The 21,326-nt window shown below is 40.5% G+C and overlaps 1 protein-coding gene across 1 annotated transcript in view; it reads right to left on the reverse strand.

Moving 5' to 3' along the window:
• The window catches only part of C5H8orf34 (chromosome 5 C8orf34 homolog), a 126,575-nt gene extending 113,857 nt beyond the window's left edge, over positions 1–12,718 (reverse strand). Inside the window, exon 1 of the mRNA XM_072411079.1 lies at positions 12,416–12,718. Coding sequence (XP_072267180.1) covers positions 12,416–12,484 — 69 coding nt within the window. The 5' untranslated portion in view covers positions 12,485–12,718. The remainder of the gene's footprint in view (positions 1–12,415) is intronic.
• Between the last annotated feature and the right edge of the window lie 8,608 nt (positions 12,719–21,326).

The raw sequence follows: 21,326 nt of genomic DNA on the forward strand, positions 1-21,326 counted from the left end.
ATGTCTAACTCAATCTAATAACCAAATGAACCTGTGCCAAAATACCAAAGTAAAAATTTGCCATTTTAAAAGCTACACTTGGAAATGAAACAGAAGGCCTTTAATATTGATTTTGTAAAAGGAGATGATTTAGACAGTTTGCTACAAATCAAGAGAATGGCTGGATGCAGAAGGGATCCCAACAGGTAAAAAGAGCCAATTCTAGTTCACTTCTTAGTGTGCCCAGGGTCTCTAGTGCTCCTTTCACTAGATATGCTTAAGTTTTCAACTGAACCCCATAGTGTCCCCCCGCCTTCCTGTTTTCCCAAAGTGAATATAGGTTGACAATCAAAAATCCGGCCATCGATAATCCAATTCCTTCTATTTTTCGGCATGATTTTCAGATCGCATTTTCAATACAGGTACTGTAGTACACTGTTTGATCTGATGGCGCTGTTTGTGGAGGTTATTATAACCTTTGAAAATCCGGAATTTTTGAAAATCTGGCACTCCTCAGGTCCGGAGGTTGCCAGATCTTTGATTGTCAACTAGTACCACCTTTACAGTTCTCCTATGTCACAGCTTTTTAGCTTCTTCCACAGTTTGTCCTTAGTTTTGTAGGACTCCTTGTAGTGTGTACCGTACTCAGGCCTACCCTGCTGTTAAATGATTGTGGTGGACAGTGTAGGAGACATAAACTAAGAGATGCAGGCAGCATACAGTGCTCCAAATGGTCTTTAGGGTTTAATGGGGTGAATGAGAAACAAACCAAACTATCCCAGACTAGATGAGGGCATGGAGAGAGTAGGCCTAACAGTTACTAAGTGTTGGGTAGAAAGTAGGATGCAGATTTTGTACATAGACAGGATTTGCTCTAATGCCTAGTGTGCTCAGAAAACTAAAGGAGGCAAATGGATCTGAAAGGATCACTAGTTACTTAGCATACATTTAACACACTGTATAAATCAACCTCTTTGTGTATTATGGATGGCATGGTATTAAGGATGCACTTTATGGATGGAATACTCCTTCTTCCAGGACCTCTTCACCAAGCAGCAATGGACCCGCCTTGTCCTTACTGGACCCTCAACCCTTATCATTGGCCACACTCCATCCGGGGCCCCCTTCTTTCACTTGGTCATCATTTACTCTCTAGCACTACCCCCACCGTTCCTGAGAAGTACTTCTTCTCCTGATCTCACCTTACAAATTTTTTGTCCCCATCCTAGCAGCAGTCCCTGCCCTTAAATCCTGTACTTCTATTTTGGTCCTAAACTTTTCCTCTAAATTTCCCTTCCTTCTCCTGGTCAAGGAAGGGGGCAAGACTAACTTTCAGTCAAATTGCTAGATCTGTTAGCAGCAAGATATTAACATCACCAGTGTAGCTCTAGCCTTATGCACAATCTTGATAGCCAGGAATCATCAACCCCATAATAATGAATGATAATACAATACAATACTGTATATAGTACATTAGTCCTACTGATTAGTGCTAAAATTTGAGAGAGTGATCATCATATTATTGTGATCAATTTGTCTATGTAAGTGCATGCATATCATGTAATGTGTAACTTGTAGGTAAGTATTGCCTTCCATGGGGATCACAGTAAGCACCCCAAATCCTGGGACTCCCTTTCTTTTGTAGGCATCATCCAGGGTCAGTATCTAATTCTGGATTGAGATCACAGATCAGCAGCAAAGATACTTCTGACCTGCTATTTGTACTTCTACCAGAATACTAACTGATGTCTTCCAGGACAGGGCGGTATCACCTCTATTTACATCCAACAACAAAAGTTCAGGACCTGGGCAGTAACCATGGAATGTCCACATAGATATTGCATAACATTGCTCCTATTGTTCCCACATGGCAACCAGCAAAGCGTTAACAGTATGTACAAGCACAACAGAACAACTTAAATACCTTTTGCAATGTTGATTGTTTTGCTGTCCTGCGTTAGTCAGTTACCTTATAACAGTTTAAAGGTTAAACTTGACTGTTTAAAACATAAGCTGCACCGATCATAATAAAGTAAAAAAAAAAAACAAAAAAAAAAAACACAGACACACACAGAGGCACAGAGTTATGTTAATAGTTAATATTGCCAACAATCCCTGCTTAATATTCAGATGACAAATGCATCTAAATTATATACTTAATGGAGTTTGAATGCGTAAAACGCAGCAAGAATATTAGTGATTTAATCCATAGTCAAATACATTCAAGGCTTCGTAATTATCTATCCAAAGCAAAGTCAAAAAGGAAAGTTTCCTTCTAAAGGATCTGGCTGATGAAGAACATAACTCATGTAGCATTATTAGACTTTGCATGGCTAACAAGTCTAATGGACAAGGAAACATATCTATGTGGCTATTTCAGATTAGTCTATATCAGGGGTGTCAAAATCTGGCCCCTGTAGCACCGCTACTGCAATCCATAGTAATGGCTGGCCAGCTTCAATTCATATTAGGCTGCTGTTCTATGGAGGCGAGTACAATGCCGCTACTACAAACCCGGCCTAACTTGCGTCTCTAGACCAGCAGCCTCTCTGCCTACGCGTGGCCCCGCATTTTTAGACACAAGTGATGCCGGGAATTGTAGTAACAACAGCCTATGCGAGGACCCTGCGGAGTTTATACTGACAGGTAAGCTCAATAATCAGGAATTATCATAGAGCTATTGCTATATTCTTTTGTTTTACTGTGCCAGAGAATGCAATGTGAAACCAAATGCATTCTCTGGCAAAGTAAAACAATTAACCTTAATAAGAAGAAACAAGGACACATGAGAAGAGCATGCAGTAATATGCAGTGGATTGATCTAGCATGCTCTTCTCATGTGTTCTTGTTTCTTCTTATTAAGGTTAATTGTTTTTTCAATCAATTTCAAGTTTGGCACGCGACTTGGTCCAGGTTTTTAATTTCGGTCCTCTGTGTATTTGAGTTTGACACCCCTGGTCTATATGGTCTCTATATAACAGAATGTATAATTATATTAAAAAACACATTTCACACAGCCAAAGTAAACTTCCATCACAATGGCACAGCTCAGTCCTTGTGTTAACTCTCAGTCTGATCTATCACTGTAAAAATCTATCAAATACAGCTTTGTCCTCGATCTACACAATCCCCTGTGACCTGCCTGGGCATCAAAATAAGGCAGAGATTTATATAGAACTAAAATAGTCTATAGCTCTAGTACTCCTGCATTACGCTGTAAAATAAAAAATCCATAGATTTTTTTATATTAAATGTCTGTACAAAGCAGTATCTTCAGACTCATATACAGATTTTTATACAAAAAATGCCCCCCCCCCCCCCCGAAGGAGGACAATCAAGGCGTGTCCTGGAAGCCAAACACAACCAATTGTCTCTTTCATGGTGGGGTATGGACAGCGTTCTGTGGGCTACTACAACTGTACCACAAGAAGTGTGCTGTGGTGTCTCATTGGTGTGAATAATGAAAGGTGAATATTCTTAAATGGCATGGATTATTGTGGCAGGTTTTTAAATTTACAATATCAGCTTCTTTTGCAGCTCTCTGCATTCGGTCATATGACATCTCAGAGCTGTCACAACTGAACGACTCACCTTTGCCAGATGCTGAATTGGAGGTCTTTTTTACCAAGAAAATGCTCAGCATATGTTACTGCCAGCAGATACCACTGTAACCAAGGTCTCAGTAATGTTTAATTTCTCCAACTGTCTCTAGCAAAGACCTACCTAGACTTATTGTTAGCAAGAGACAGCACCTGGCCCCGATTTGCCAAGTACAGCCGGCTACTTTTAGGACTGCACTAGCACTAATAATAGGGTTGCAGGGGAAGCCACTTTAATACAAAATAAAGATCCAATTTATGTGTTCTTTTTCCACATCTAACTATTTTTCTATCATACTTTAGACCTTTGTTAGACAATCTGGTAAAACAAAATCATTCAGTCTATTTTGGGACATGATAAACAATGCTTACACACCAACGCTGTAAAACAATTACAGTTATTTACTGTTAACCTATGAGTATTGAAATATGGATGCCACTGAGGACTGAAAAGGCTGAACTTCTATCATGAAAACTTGCCATGTTAGTGGCTCGCTAGATGGTGAAGTATCCAAGAGTCTGCACAAAAAAAGATTGAAATGTCAGGTCCAGCTCAAACCACATCCAAACTGGAGGTTGTACTACTTAGGAGTAGGAAAGAACCCATTAACTGGTCTTCCAAACACAAGGGAAGACACAATGGTTAAGAATGCCTTGCCACATCAAATATGAAAACTTGTTTTTGAGTATTACCCCAAGAAAATCACTCAGTAAGGGCCATAATCCAATTATTTTGAACTGACAGAACTTTTTGATTCATGTTTCTGTGCTAAGCGATCTCTGCCAGTCTCCAATGTGTGTTGGAAAGGCTAGGAATATATAGATAATAAAGGCTGGATTTATTTATTCACATACTTACTGGTTAACAACATAATAAACACTCCCATAACTTCTGAAATGTTGTGTAGCGATTGCAATCAGTAAGAAAAAATCTACATTCAGTGGCCAATTTATTAGGTAAAAATGTTCAACTGCTTGTTAACACAAATATCCAAATCAAAGCCAATCACATGCATTTAGGCAACTCTATCAGCAATGCCATGTATTTAGGCATGTAGACATTGTATAGATGACCTGCTGAAGTTCAAACAAAGCATCAGAATGGGGAAGAAAGGTGACTTAAATTTGAATGTGTCATGGTTGTTGGTTTCATAAACTGCTGATCCCTTGGGATTTGCATACACAACCATGTCTAGGATTTACAGGAAATGGTCAGAAAAAGGGAAAATATCCAGTGGGCAGCAGTTCTCTGGGTGAAATGCCTGGATAATGCCAGAAGAGAATGACCAGACAAGTGCAAGCTGCAACTGAGGTATGCAAAAGAGCATCTATGAACGTAAAACTCATTGAACCTTAACCTAGAGAGTAGCAGGAAACCACAATGGGTGTCACTGCTGTCAGCTAAGAACAGAAAGCTGAGTCTACAATTTACACAGAATCACCAAAATTGGACAAGAGAAAATTGATCTGATGAGTCTAGCTTTCCAATATGACATTTGTACAGTAGGGTCTGAATTTTGCATCCACAATATTCACGCATGGATTCATTCTGCATTGTATCAATGGTTCAGGCTCCTGATTGTGTAAAGGTTCGGTCGATATTGTGGGCACACATACCAGCTCATAACTACCAGTTTATTGTTAAAATGCCACAGCCTAGGATTGCTGACCATCGCAATCCCTTTATGACTCCAGTGTACTTATCTTCTAATGGTCACTTTTAGTATTTTGACATGCCGTGTCACAAAGTACACAGTATTTATATAGCGCCATCATATTATGGAGCCCTGCACAAAGTCCATAGCCATGTCACTAGTTGTCCCTCAAAGAAGCTCACAATCTAATACCCCTACCTCAGTCAAATGTCTTTTTAATACAGTCTAAGGTCAATTTTGGGGAAAGCCAATTAACCCAGAAAAACGGCATGTTTTTGGGATGAAACTGGAATACCAGGAGGAAACCCACGCAGAGACGGGAAGAACCTGCAAACTCCATGCAGATAGTGTCCTGGCTGAGATTCGAACCTGGGACCTAGCGCTGCAAAGGCCAGAGTGCTAACCTCAGAGCCTCTGTGCTCATTCATTGAACATGACAATGAGTTCACTGTAGTCAGATAGACTTTCCAAGTCACCAGATTTCAATCTAATAGAGCAGTGTTTTTCAACTTTTTTGAGCCACGGCACATTTTTTTACATTGAAAAAATCCTGCGGCACACCACTAATCAAAAATGTTACAAAATGACACTCTGTAGCTAATTCTTTTGTCTCTAAGAATGAACAAGAAAACTATGTTACCTACTGCCACCCACTGACATGGAAGAGTATTACATTACTCTGCCAGTCACTACAGCACAGACACTCGACAACGGTAATTGGATAATTTCCCACGGTACACCTTAAGATCCCTCATGGCACACTAGTGTGCCGCGGCACAGTGGTTGAAAATCACTGTAATAGAGCACCTTTTAAATATGGATGTGCATCTGACAAATCTGCAGCAACTGCATAATGCTACCATATATAGACCAAAATCACAGAGGAATATTTTCCGCACATTGTGCAATGAAACATTACAGCAGTTCTGAAGGCAAAAGAGGGTACAACCAGATACCAGCAAGGTGTACCTAATAAAGCGGCCAGTGAGTGTATAATGGTAACTTTACCCTTTATAGCATAATTCAGAATACGATCATAGGAAATTATTATGCTAGGCAGTCAGGTGCTGAAGATGGATAGCGGAATAAAAATGATTATTCAGTAATGTCTACTGACTCTTTAATAACTACATGGGAATTGAGCTTGGAGTGCTGTAGATTACTTTAAGCCAGGACACTGGGGTGAATATTCAGAATATCCACGCACATTCAATGCATTTAGTATTACATTATGAAAGAAACTTGGATACAGGACAGGCTTGGCAATAACATGTCAATTTATTACATTGCTTTTTTCTAGTGTACTAATATTTGTACCACACTGCTTTTAAACCAGCAACGCCATTAAAAAGGCGTTGCAAATGACAGAAGAATACAGACAGTGACACTGGAGGAGAGGACCCTGCCCCGAAGAGCATACAATCGAATCCAATGGCTTAATATACACTTTAAGAGGAATGCCTAATTATTTTTACACTTTTTCTATTTATTTATTAATTAGACAAATAAGCATTTTCTCTTTAGTCCTCAACATTCCATGGCATTGGTCACATGGTCATTGCCGAAGTGGCTTGGGGCAAAACAGGCTAATTAGCAGGTGTGATTGAAAACATATCCACGTAACTAATATCACAACACTCGTCTTCAGACCAGCAGAACTAATAAAAGTTTTAAGGTGGTAGGAAATGATTCTAACGTGTAAGATTTGATCAACACAATCATTACTGAACAGTATGGTCACCTATGAGGGAGCTGGCCCTTTAAGTTTGAATACAAACCTGTTATTACACACAGAGCCCCTGATAACTTTCAGATATATTGTACAATAAAAAACCATTATCAGATCCATACTGTGTCACTGTGCATGAAACATTAACATTATCAACACTGTCTACAGACCTAGCCAGGAGTTTGGGGACTTTAATAGCCTTTGGGTTTGTAGTAATATTATGATATGAGTCATCTCACAAGGACTTACACCCTGCAGAACACTCGCTAGTCATCACCACAAGAAGCACCCGAAAAACTTACATGCCCTTTCAAAGAATATGGAATCTTTGATCTTTTAAGCCAAAAAGCGGGTAAAATAGATTATTATTTTATATGCTGGTCTAGTGTTCATAATTGTGGACAGGCTTTGAAAGAAATGTATAAAAGGTATTGTTGTATATATTTTCTTTATTAGGATCTGGGTACATAATCACATTTCTAGATAGGCAAAATGAAATATTGCTTTTAAATATGTAATGTTCTATGATTTCCAGGTATCCCCCCCCCCCCCTGTTTGCCCACCCCTAGGTCCCCAACTGCCCCGGTATTATTATGGTTTTTATACAGAATATTATACTGTGTCTTACTGTGGTTTTATTGGATGTACAATTACTCTATTTTCATATTGTTCTTTGCTATGACTGTACCTTTTGAAATGTAAATTAAAATAAATTTCACTATAAACATGTAATGTTACAACTTCCAGGAAGAGGACAGAAGACTTGGCTTTTTTGCAAATGTTCGCCAAGCTAAGTTTAGTTTGGGAGCAAGTCACTGTCCCAACCCATAGGTAAAGAATTATACTTTAATGTCATGAACTGATGTCCCTTCTTCCTTGACAACTTCTCTGGACCCCAGCAGTGTGCTGGTTATGCTAACAGCCCCACTTTTACCTCTCCCAGATATAGACAGGCCTTATAAAGAAAAGGGACAGCAGAGAGGTCTCTGGGGGGGCCCTATTAAATCTAGCTATGGGGCCCCTTGTTATGCCCGAGGCAACAGGGTTGTTTTTTTTACAGTACACATTGCAATATTAACTCAAAACAAGTGTTCACTGAAACTACAGTAAACTGGCCTGTATGTACTTTTAATACATTTTTTACAAAAATAAGAGCCCATGGAAGAAACAAGGAGAATGAGCAAGATGAAACAGTTAGTAACAGAATACACAAATGGGAACAAGTCATCACACAACCATAACTGGAAGTGTATGGAAACATTATCAAGTGGAAACAAAAAAAAGAAAATATTAAAGCTGTGAAATAAATGTTCCTTTTATTTACATTGTTTTCTTCTAAACTGCAACTAACCCACCCTAGCCCAATGTAATGCACGACTTTTACTGAAATCAAATTTGTGAACAAATAAAAGTGTCCCCCAAATTATGTTCAGTGGTTTGCATTTAATTAACAAAGTTGTCAGGTGATCATAGACTTTGATTCACATAGGTGAACTGAAGGTAAAATGAAATTTCTGCATGTTAATTTATTGACTAGGACCCATTATCATCCAGAAATGTTGGAGGCAATATTGTGTTTAAGTGCTTTGCAGCTAACAATAGCAGTGTTGTGCATTTATAAAAAGATACATTAAAATCATACAAAAAAGAAAAGCAAGACATTTAATTAGATTGATCACTGTAACCCAACATGGAGGGGGTGACTTATTGGTAAAAAAAAGTAACAAAGTATTTCAATTATTTAGATTCCTTGTGAATATTTGATCACAACTAAGCAGAAGATTAGCTGTCATAGGCAATACAAATCCATATTTCCTTCAGTTTCTATATTTCATATTCTTTGGATCATGTTCTGTAAAAAAAAAGCAAAATAATTCACAGCTTGCACTGTCATAAAACCTCAATTGTACACAATGCAAGAGATGTTGGTGTTGGATTGTAGAAAACAGAGTGTGCTACTAGCAGAATTCCAGCTTCTATTTTAATGATTGCTCAGGCAAATCCAAAAAGTCCATCTGAACATATTTAAATATAATAAATAAGCCCAATACATTCCAGGTGCGTCAAAAGAGGTGCAAAGTCCTTCAGTTGGCTATTATTAGCTATTTGTAACGGTGACAGCAATGCCTTACGGAGACCATCATCACCCCAGCCAAAGTGTGGATACTGCCTACGGAGAGGCCAATCAAAGATTTGTCAAAACAAAGTTTTGGAACCAAAAAAATCCAAAGGCTTGTTTATTACATAATCATTGCCTTTCATCAATGTGATATAGTAAGTAAAATCTGGCAAAGTAAAGAGTTTCCAAAGAGTTATAGAAAGCATTTAAAGTTGCATGTAGACACTTTGAGGTGCCTCCTCTATAGACCAATAACACACACTGGATTCATTATTTAGGAGAAAGGCTCACAATAAAGTTTGCATCTGTTAACACATTTTCTGACAACTGTGTAACGTGTGGATCTACCCCAGCCTTTCCAAACCAATTTACCCCAAGGGAGCTGTTTAAACTTTTCCAGATCTTCAGGAACGATTGCTGGAACCAATTTATTGGACGTCAGTGGGGAAAAAAGCCCCTTAACATTAATGGTCAGCTGGAAAAATGTTCCCCTCACACTGGTGGTCTAATGCCATGCTGTGGGCTCTGAAAATTGGCATAGGCTTTAGAACAGGCATGGGCAAACTACGGCCCGTTAGGATTTTTTATACGGCCCGTTGAACACTCCGGCTCCGCTGAAGTAGATCGGTGGTCCGTGGCTCTGACTGGTGGCCCCCTGAGCGGGGAAAGGAGAAGGACCCTGCTGCAGAGCTGCAGACCACTTTCCCGGGCTCCAGGAAGTGGGCGGAACAGCCCCCCCACCCTTCCATCACAGGCCCAGATCTGCGATAGGAGAGTGACGGGGTTATGCCATCATGACATCACAATCAGTGGCATAATGATGGCACAACCCTGCCCACTCTCCCATCAGCCTGGCCCCTCTGCCATATTTTAGAACGGATTGTGGCCCCTGAGTGAAAAAGTTTGCCCACCCATGCTGTAAAACAATGCAGGGAAAAGAATATGGGACATTGATTATATTGACAGCTTAAGGAATGCCTAGAAATCTCTGGAGGAACCCAGGAGCCTGGTCTACCTGAAAGGATATAACCAGGGTGTAGTTTTTGTAAAGACATTCACACTACAATGCTGGGTAATATCTGGCTGTAGTTGGCATCCCGAGGTTCAGCATAATTCATCCTACGTCCGTTCAGTACAGTAATTCATCCTCAGCAGTAAGAATCAATCATTCCCAGCTATGACTTGAGTAAACCGAAATCCTATTTCCTATCATTATTTATTATACTCTGAACATCAGCAACAAGCACAGCTCTGCCATCAGCCCAAATTACCAATGTGAATGGCAGAGAGAAGTGGACAAAAGATAATATCACACAGCAAACCTGTAAGAAATCTATTATGGCATTATGGCCTTTGGCACATGCCCATGGCACCACATATTACCGGATCAGTTCTGCCTCTTGGGGAGTTTGTGATACAAAGCATACAGGGTAATACATCAAGGCAGGTATTAACCCCTGGCTTTCCTCGAATCTACTAGGAGGGGGTTAATAAAGGCACAACCCCTAACTTTCCCCATAAGGGACACGTTTTTAGCACAATGCCTAAAAAGGAAACCCCCAGGTATTCAGACCATCAAGAACTGAAACACAAAAATGATTTCCCCCATGGTACTTTTTACCACTGCAATAAAAGTGGCTTTAAAAAAAACAGGTATACTTATGGGACTGGATGGAAGGATCGGTGCCATATACTTTTGGTAATGAAAGCAGATCGCTCGCCACATTTTTTAACATTATATAAAAGGCTGGCAATTTTTTTTGTGAATGTGAAAAAAAACCCACAGCATCCTGGAATATGTGATGTATGTATCCCAGGAGGCTGTGGGTTTTTTAACATCTTATAAAAGAAATAGCCAGCTTTTATATATTGTTTAAAAAATGCTCCTTCTGCACATCCCTGGTATCAGGCATATGCAGAAGGGGCTTTCCTAGAATGTAAAAAAAAAAAAAGAAGAAGAAAGAAGATAGCCACATCCGCTGTCCTGGGAGAATCCGGGACAAGCTACTGGTTTACATAGGGATTGAGGGCTTTTTAAGATGTTTTGTTGGTGTTTTTTTAGGTGAAAATTCCACTTTAAAGAGGAACTAAACTGAAAAGTGCCTACAAAAAGTAACACTTACCTTCAATCATGCAGGGCAGTCCGATCCATCCGGGGGTGTCTTGCATTGGGTTCCGTGTCATCCCGGCATCTGTCCCCAAACCGGCGCCCTGGGCACCGCCATCTTCTCCTCTTCTTCCTGGTTCTTCATCCTACATCATCAGACCCAGGCACGAGATCGGGTGACATGGGATGAGAAAAAAAACTTGCCAATCCCACTGTGCATGCGTGAGATCGACAAATTTTTCTCTTTGCATGAAAAGGCTTCTTCTGTGCATGTCTGAGATGCTTGGGCATGTGCAGAAGGAGCACCCAAGAGCCTCCCGAGATGCATGATGTAGGTATCTCTGGAGGCTCTGCGCTCCCATTCATTCTCGATCTCCTTGGCGATCGAGAATTAAGGGGCGGTAGTGCACCTTTTTAAAAAAAAAAAAAAAAAAAAGCATGTTCCACTTAAAAAACAAAACAAAATTTTTACTTAACATACCAGGGTTGTCTTCCCTTTTATGTAAAGTGGAATTTATGAGTTTAAGTACACTTTAAGTTTCAGGGTTCTCCCCAGGCCCTTTTAGCTGGGTTCACCACCCGGCACTTTTCAGCACCCACCCGGCTGTTTTTGGGTGGCTACTAAAAAGTTTGGTCACAATAGAGGGGCTGCCACCCGCCTACAATTTCTTCCCACCCGGCTTAAAAAAATTTCTAGGTTGAGCACTGAGTTTGTATGTTATAGCATTTAATATTCCATACCAACAAACAAGGAGACAATTGAATAGGAAAGCAAATCAAGTTTAGTTCTAAATGAGGGGCATTCCTGTGAAAGTGTGGACAGCTTGCCATGCCAAGTGTGCCAGGCAGGTGTGGCTCCCATCAGTGCCCAGCAGTGAGAGCACACGGCCGCTGGGGGCGCTGTGGTGACTCGTACACCTGGGCGCTGCTCCCCTCGCTATGGCAACACACAGGACGCTTTGGAGTCAGCATTTCCCTGCACACAATGCACCTTCATCTCATCCCACCTGACCCGGACATTGCTGGAACCGGGTGTATGTGATCCCCGATCTCTAGTATAATGTGCAGCCACCGAGGACGGTGCATCGCTATGCATGGCTGTCATTATTCTCCGTGCAGAACAACACAATCCCTACACACAATCCCTATACACAATCCCTGCACACATCGCACAGCCCGCTGCCATGTGCTGCCATCACACATTAACCCCTGCCATGCCGCACTCACCTCGAACAGGGGGCCGATCCGGTTGCTCTCCAGGTAAACCTGGATCCGGGTTTGCTGCCGAGACGCCATCAGGAGCAGCACGGTGCAGGTAAGTGGCTGAAGTTGTCGGGGAGATCAGCGGGTGGGCGGCGGTGTCATCAGTCAGATGGCGGAGGGGGCTGTGCTGGTGGCATTGCTGTGTGATGGGAGAAGAGTTGTCAGAAGGATCCGGGCACCGGGAGAGAACATGATGAGAGCCCTCCTTCCTCTCCTTTATTCTAGGTGCCTGGTTACAGAATAACAGCTCCAGCCCAGCCCCGCACAGCGCCCCCTGCAGGACACCGGCACCTGATTGGCTGCTGCCCTGACACCCTCCCTGACACCCAGCCCTGCATGTGGTCACCTTCCTTGTGTGATCTGTCTGGATGTTCTCATACTGTGCATGGAGCTTCTTATATTGTATGGGAGATGGGATTTCTGATTTTAAAGGAGCCCTTTCATTTACAAATTTAATACAAATCTGCAGAAGAAATACCTTTCCTTATGTGCTGGCCACTATATTGTCCATTCTCCAAGCAGGGTTCCCTTACAATGAGCAATCAGGTCTTTCTGGCTATCTGTATGGATGACAATATTCCCACTGGCCAGCAATATAAGAAATATTCTTTCTACTGACCATCACACTAATGTACATTGAGCTGTGCTTATAATATTTATAGCAGAGGTTCCATAAAGATCTGAGATTCCACCCCCACCCCCCACCCCCTCCCTCACACACACACACACACACACACACACACATTTAAAAAAGGTTGATCCAGAGGTAGATTGGGGTTCTTTAAACCAGTGGTCACCAACCTTTTTGGACCTACGGACCACTTAAATTACAGGCTGTGGACCGTGCATGCACAGGAGCCATGTGTCACTCATAGGGAAAGAAACTTCTCCCAGACTGACGTCATAACCCACCCACTCTCCTAACCCAGATCTGAGCCTGTTCAGAGACAACCCCCCCCCCCCCCTTCTCCTGACCTCGCTCAGGGGCTGACCGGCCTCAGCCATGGACCACCGGTTGGCATCCGCTGCTTTAAACTGTTGTATGACTTTTGTTGAATGGTGCTCACTTAGTTTTAGGTTTAGCACCACTTGGCAGAGCCATCTGCATGGTGCTGATGATCTTTTCTAGCTTTCTGTAAAGGTGGACTATGGACCACTACATGTTTCACCGAAGTAAGTGGAGTTCACCTCAATGACCCATTTATTATTTTTACAAGGTTCTGTAACATCTGAAAAATATTTCAAGAGTTCCTCTGGGGTAAAAAGGTTAGGCAGCACTGTTTAATAACCCAGAACATGTATAGACCATGTTACTCCTTACTGCACCATATACTTATTGCAGCTAAAACCTGCATAGCGACTAAGTCCTCCACTCCACCAACTATTTCACATCATCAAGCAAATGGAAGAAGCCAATGTCTCCAGGAAACATTGTGGGGATACATTCAGAAACACTTGGTTTTATTGGATCGGTTCAGCTATTGAGCGGAGTACCTGACCCTGAGATACCAAACCTTCTTCTCCATCCCCTTGCCCTCCCCAATCCCCTTCTTATTGCTATAGCTTTCTTTACTCGTTTTTTTAAATGCTTGTATTCACCCTACCAATCTGGTAATTCATATCCATGGCTTTGTTCCATCCATTGTGTAATTGCCTCTTGTTTATTGTTTCTTTCTGTATAACACTTTCCACCTGATTACAATTTTCCAAAATGACATTAGATAATTGCACAACAATTGATTGAAAAGCTTCCAAAAAATAGGACTTTTCTTGTGCTTATGTGTCTGCAAAGTATTAGTTTAAGTGAATCTGTGTTTTCCCATGCAGGGCAAAGCAACAGGTTCACTTTAAAGCCACGGAAGAGGTTTACCTTTAATTCATTCCCCACCACAAAGTGACTGGACCAAATATCCAGTACCAGCTCATTCACACAGAAGAAGGGAGGTGAATCACACACAAGTACTAGTATATGAAGAAGAAGGAAGGCGGAATAAAAAGCATTGCTTTGCTTTAAATGGGTCAAATACAGGTTCACATTATAGGGTAAAGGTTCTGCTAAACCAGGGGTCGGCAAACTTTTATGGCCACTAGGCCAATTCAGGGGTGGCACGGTAGGCCGGACTCTGAGTCCCGCCCTAATGGCTCCGCCCACCACAAGGGAATGCCCCCTGAAGGGAAATCCCTTTCCTCCGTATGCATTGCAGAGGAGTGGGATTTCCCTTCAGGGAGTGTTCCCTAGTTACCGCAGCGGCGGAAGTATCAGGCTTGCCGCGGTAAATAGGGGAACCACAGCAAAGAGGCGGCACCATAGCTTGAGCGGCTCTGGAGCTCCAGCGGCCTGGCAGATCCAGCTGGCAACCAGAACGACCAGGGGGCGTTAGGCCGGAACGAACTACCGGCTAGGCTGTATCTGGCCTAAAGGCCGAAGTTTGCCGACCTCTGTGCTAGACCATGTATTCCAGAAAGGTAAAACATTCATTTTTAATCTAATTTATCTTAATATATGTTTTAATTGTTGAACTTTTAAAAAGAATGTTAGTTCTTTAGTTGTAAAGTTCTTCAGGGCAGGGTCCTCTCATCCTGTGTGACTGTATCTTTCTGTCATTTGCAATCCCTATTTATTGTACAACACCGTTGGTGCTAAATAAATCCAGTTTAATATTATTAATAATATTAATAATAATAAAAATTTATTTTGTGAAGTGGAACAAACCATTTTTTCTCCACCTTCAAATTCTTGGGGTATGACTTATCATAGCTTCTCTTAAGCAGGGACAATATTCTACTTATGTCACATGTGGGGTGGTGTAATACTTTGGTTTTCTTCACTTGATTCAAATAAAATAGATTGTGTATTAATATTCTTTACAAGATATCTCCTAGCCCCCCTCACCTGTACAGCCAGCATGTTCTAGGGCTGTCACTTACTTTAGCATTCTCTGGCTGCTGCAGCTGCCTGGTAAATGCTGATACCAACCTTCTAGATGCCAGTGTTTGCATATTGCTGTGCATTGGCACTACGTTATGAGAGGCCAGGGTGAGTCTATACTTGTGCCCCATACACAGATATATTAGTGGAGTGACATAGTGTTGCAGGTGCCCTATTGGCAAATTAAAGCAGCAGAGGGTATCTGTTATGCAGCATGGCGGCGATATGTTTTTAGGAATTTCATTGTCGTTTTGCATTATTCACATTTAGCACTCATTCTGTGCAAACTATTTCAAGGGCAATAAACATTTTTTTTTACAGCCAAGTGCTAGCAAGTTGATTTTTTTTATTTAAGGCGTGTACCTAAATTTAACCTAGGATAAGTTTGAAGTCCAAGCACAGCTCAGACCGGGAAATGGAGAAGGAGCAGAAGGAGTCAATCAGGTATGGTAAAGGGTTTATGTGCCAACATAGAACATGCCGATGGGAGGAGAGAGCAGCATGACATAGAGATAGCCTCATCAGTCTTCTGCTTCTCCTTTTACTCTCTAGTCACAGTCATGGGAAGGGGAGGCGAGACCTAAACATGTTATTTACTTGCAGGTGTCCAGTCAGACAGGACTGTTCTGGGTGCCAGAACTAAATGGACAGAAATGTAGTTCCATGATATGTAAAACAGGGTCTTTATATTCCATCTGTGTATGAAGTTGGCTCAGCTGAAAGATACTTCTATTTCAGGACGAGTTAATATATTATGGAGAGTTTTTACAAGCACCATGTCATACAAAGACCTGAAAGTATACAATACATCATTACCAGAAAGGAACTCATATGAAAGGATGCTAAAAATGACCTTGATTTGATTGAATCTTAATTCTGCTACAGTATGGCAGAAAACAAACATCCATATGCGTATGTGTCTTCTTATTCAACAGCAAAGCATATGGGCCTAGTTAAATGTTAACATTTCCCATATATTAGCATTTATTCATACAGATTTATGTGTTAGAAGCAATCGCTGTACTAACAAACAGATTTTGCCACAACTATGTAAAGTTGAAATTTGGGTTTTACTATAACCAAGTTATGATTTATGTGAAACTACGCCAAGGTAGATCCAGACAAATGTTTGCTATATCCTCATATCCAACAGTAATCCTTTTTCTGAATAGTTCCTCATCTGAGATTGTGAAAACCAAACCAACATGTTCCATGGTTTCAGCACAGCTGACAAGGCATGTTTTTTTGCAAAAGGGACAGATGATGTCTTTTCTATAATAAAACTAAAATTACATGCGTGATCACTCTCTTCAACTGTCAAAATCCCTGAGCTACAGAATGTGTGTGTTGGTTGCTGATATAACCAGCGCATGCCAGCTTCCTATACAGCTGTCGATACCTGCACAGGAGTTCCTCAACCTGGTTCTGCCAATCAACCTGGCCAAGGATCCAATCAAGGAAGAAAAGGTGAAAGAAGATGGAATGGGGACAGGTGAGTGTAACCAGGGTTTAGTTCTACTTTAAGCCCACTGTAACTAGGATATATCATCTCCAAGTCTTTCCTCATGCTTGTATAGGATCTGAACTCTAATTGGATGACATTTAAGTCTGGTATAGATGTCCGGTAGACATCATGATTCTTGCTGGAAACAATCTTTTGTTTTCAGTGACAGATGAATGATAGAGCGCTGTCATTTCTGATCGGTCATTTCTGATCAGCCGTTCATCAGTCTCCATGGTGTATTGATGAATGGCATTGGGGACCACTGTACACATTCTTTCTCAGATTTTTACCTGAGACAAGCACAACCCTTAATCTCACGCCAGAATGATCTGACGTATGTAAGTAGCTTTTTTAACCTCTCCTTGCATACAGGTAAGAGTAACTTTGCTGCACATTTTTTTAGATGCAACATGTAGTGTCTGGGTGGTTTGCTGCCCCTGCTGCCTCCACAGACTAGGAAAAGTTGGTCATCACTTATGCAAGTGGTTGAAATGTTACTTCTCTTCCTCTTACTGCATGCGATCTTCAGCCACCTTGATTTGCCATGCCAGGATGACACTGCATGGAAGTTCCTTCATCCCGGCACACACATATGAAACCGAGATTGCTGGATTTCCCAGTAACCAAACCTGACGCTGAGTATGTGCAGCTCAACTTAGACGCCAGAAATCTGGAGCGATCAGGCAGGTATGACACATTATGCCAGAGATAACATTGCCTGTACCTTTCTGCAATAATGAACTGCCTGGTCATACAAACTTAAAAGTGGAACTATAGTTCCACTTTAAGGCAACATGCACTTTAAGACAACATGCACAAAAACAAAAAAAAAAGGACCTCCGACATCCACCAGCAAATTAGGATACCATCCCACTCTTTAGTCTAACAAAGATTCACCTACATTCCCAGTGGATGTTCACCTAGCTTGTAACAATCCCGCTTGGGCAATTTTTAACGTTTTTAAAAATTTCAACTGATGCACTGAAATAGCCCAATATTTAGACTAGTAAATAATATGTTATAAAACAGTTGTGAATTAATATTAAAAAACTTGTAGGAATTATTTTCTGTCCTTACCATTATTCATCCAAGTGTTCTAAGCCCTCCCTCTACATATAATAACCTTGAAATTGAGGTAACTGATGTTGGTTAGAAGTTATTTCATTCAGTATGTTATACATGTGAATCTGCATAAATGAACCATTCCCAATACCCATTGCAAGCTACAATGAAAAGACTACATAAAATCCCTTAACTCTTTCTCCAGCACTCTTTGTGAAGAAATTTACTGGTAATGTCAGTGCAAACACATTGTTAACTCTAGAATGACATTTAAATGTCAAATGCTTTTTCCTTTAATATCAACTTGCTGCTAAAAATTGATTTTCACCTAGAAAATGAAACACAACACATCCATTTATACGCTTGTTACCCTTCAGTAATTTATGCTGTAGAAATTATCACCAAAATAGGCAAGCCTTAGAAAGCCTGTAACCTTCTATGCAGAATAAAGTCCATTAATTGAGCTCTCAGTCCGCATTAAATACTATTCTACAAAAAACAAAATAATGAAAGGTCAGAGTCTTAAGGAAACGATTTATCAATGTCCCTTTGCTGTAAATTTGCATTTCCATATTGTCATACAAGTGCTTATTAAAGTTTTTATGGTGCATTCTGTCTATCTAAAATCTTTAGTTTGGTTTACACTGTAATGAGTTTGAAAGAAAGTCAATGTCTTAATAATTCTAGAAGTAGTTCAGTTCAGAACTGTGTTTACAGAAGGCAAAATAACGTAAACGTTGTAAAGGAGGCAGCCAAAGTTACCTCCTATCTTGCACCATCTGCCTTCCTAATTTACTATTGGAGCGCCCAAGTATCCTAAATTAACACTGACATTCTAAAAGTCATTATTTGCATAGGGCTATGTATACCAGCCCCCAAATAATAAAGTGATAGATTGCTAAGGCACGGAGCATCCATGGTGGGAGAACGCAAATTTATCCCCTACCCCATTATTATTTTATTATTACAATATTTATTTTTTTCTTCTATTTTATTTACAGTTATTACAATCAAAAGACAATGTATAAAAATACTTCCACTGCGTTATACAGATAGAAATAGGAGACATATAGAGTCCCTTATCTCCTACTTTCTAAACATTTCACTGTGAACACACTAATGTTGCATGCTTGTCAACCAGCATTGCAGTAAAGTGGTACATTCATTTAAATGGTCTGCCAACACACAACAGCCAACATAACGGCAATATTAGTAATTTTATATATGAAACATAATGGTAATAGTGCATTGGGATAATAGTACTGCATTGCACCAATGCATGTAACATGGTATGAGTGGGCTCTTACCATTTATGTTTAGGGTCAGATTTATTGAGATGATACAACCATGTTTGCATACCTGGTAATTTCTCTGATGTCAGGAATGATAGCACTGCAGCGCACCAATGCATGTAACATGATGCAAATGGGCTCTTAACATTCATGTTTAGGGTCAAGGCACAGTTACTCAGCGTTTAGCACTCTGGCCTTTGCAGCGCTAGGTTCTAGGTTTGAATCTCGGCCAGGGCACTATCTGCATAAAGTTTGCAGGTTTTTCCTGTGTTTGCGTGGGTTTCCTCCCAAAAACATGCAGTTAAGTAATTGGCTTCCTCCCTAAATTGACCGTAGACTGTTGGTAGGGACATTAGATTGTGAGCCCCTTTGAGGGACAGCTACTGAAATGACTAAGTAAAGTGCTGTTTATATGCCGGCACTATATAGATACTGGGTAATAATAATATTTGCATACCTAGTAATTTTTGTGATGTCAGAGCCAGATTAGGTCTAAGAAGTCGTGTTTGAAATGTGCAAGTTTTTAAATTGATATGTACCACAAAAAGCATCATATACTGTTCATGTCTTATAGTGAATAAGTAATATTACCGTTAGATATCTGCCCTACTATACATTTTACTTTCCCATTATATGCTCCCCTGCTGGAACTTTTATTCTTTTTTTTATCAGAAATTTTGAAACCAACAATTAACCCTCCTCTTTGAACCTGCATTGTTCATTGATTTTGGCTTTATAGTCAAAGAGCAGACAAGTAATAATAGGCTGTTCCCATTGGATGGTAATATACTGTGTGGAATTGTGAAGAACAGAAATGTAATATCTTTTCCTAATGTTCCCTATTATCGTAACATTGTATCACTGAAGTATTAAACTTATATACTGAGGTTAATCTAACTCGAGTGAGTTGGTTTATTATTTTAGTAATTATACCACCTGCTTTAATAGCGTGATTGCCTAAATATACAGCCGGTGTGATTATTTGAAAAGCAGCGTTAAGAGATACTCTTCTGCAGATATAGTGGGTTACATTATTCAGTTGTATGTGTTTTCTCGGAATAGTACAATTGGCTGTTTTGCCCTGGGTCCTGATCAACAAAGCCCTAAATGCTAACAACACATTATGGTTTTAGAAAATGATGCCTATCTTTGGCTTTTTTGCTTGGATACAGCAATTTAGAACAACTCTTTCTCTTTAAGTTATTAAACAGATTTCCCAGTTTAATAATAATAGAAAAAACCTTGGCTAACATTCTTCCTGGCTTTGAGACATTTAGGTATCTCATATTCTTAGCAAGCAGTAAATGGGCCAACCATAAAACCATAACACCTTCTCTTTGTTCATATTAGAAATTAGGATGCTGGAAGTCCAGCAGATCTTTACTGCAATGGGTGAGCAGGGAGAACTGAGCCACTAAGAGAACTACTTGGAACAACTTCAGAGGTTAGAGAGACTTCAGAATATGTAAAAAAAAGTCAATGGCCTAAGCACAGGTTTACTTTAAACCTATCTTGGTATTCTCGAGAAAACGACCTAGCTGTTGGAGACAATGGCCCTGATTTATAAAAGTTCTCCAAGGCTGGAGAGAATACACTTTCATCAGTGAAGCTGGGTAATCCAGCAAACCTGGAATGGATTTCCTAAAAGTCTAGCTATTGGTTAGATATTTGTTAGCAAATCTTTTCAATCCTGAGCCAGATCCAGTCTAGGATTGCTGGATCACCCAGCTTCACTGATGAAAGTGTATTCTCTCCAGCCTTGGAGAACTTTAATAAATCAGGGCCAATGTGCATGACATATTAAAGCTCTCCTGGGCTGGAGAGGGTACACTTTCATCAGTGAAGCTGGGTGATCCAGCAAAACTGGAATAGATCTGGTCTAGGATTAAAAATATTTCCTAGCAAACAGCAACAGAAATCCATTCCAGGTTTGCAGGATCACCCAGCTTCACTGATTATTATTATTATTATTATTAAACAGGAGCGGAGAGAGCGACAGGGGGAGTATTTTTTAACCATGTCAGAAATGTAAGTGGGACAATAACTGTGTAGGGATTTGAAGGCAAAGCACAGGAGCTTGAATTTGAT

Source organism: Pyxicephalus adspersus, chromosome 5 (genome assembly GCF_032062135.1).
Source record: "Pyxicephalus adspersus chromosome 5, UCB_Pads_2.0, whole genome shotgun sequence".
Taxonomy (NCBI): Eukaryota; Metazoa; Chordata; class Amphibia; order Anura; family Pyxicephalidae; genus Pyxicephalus; species Pyxicephalus adspersus.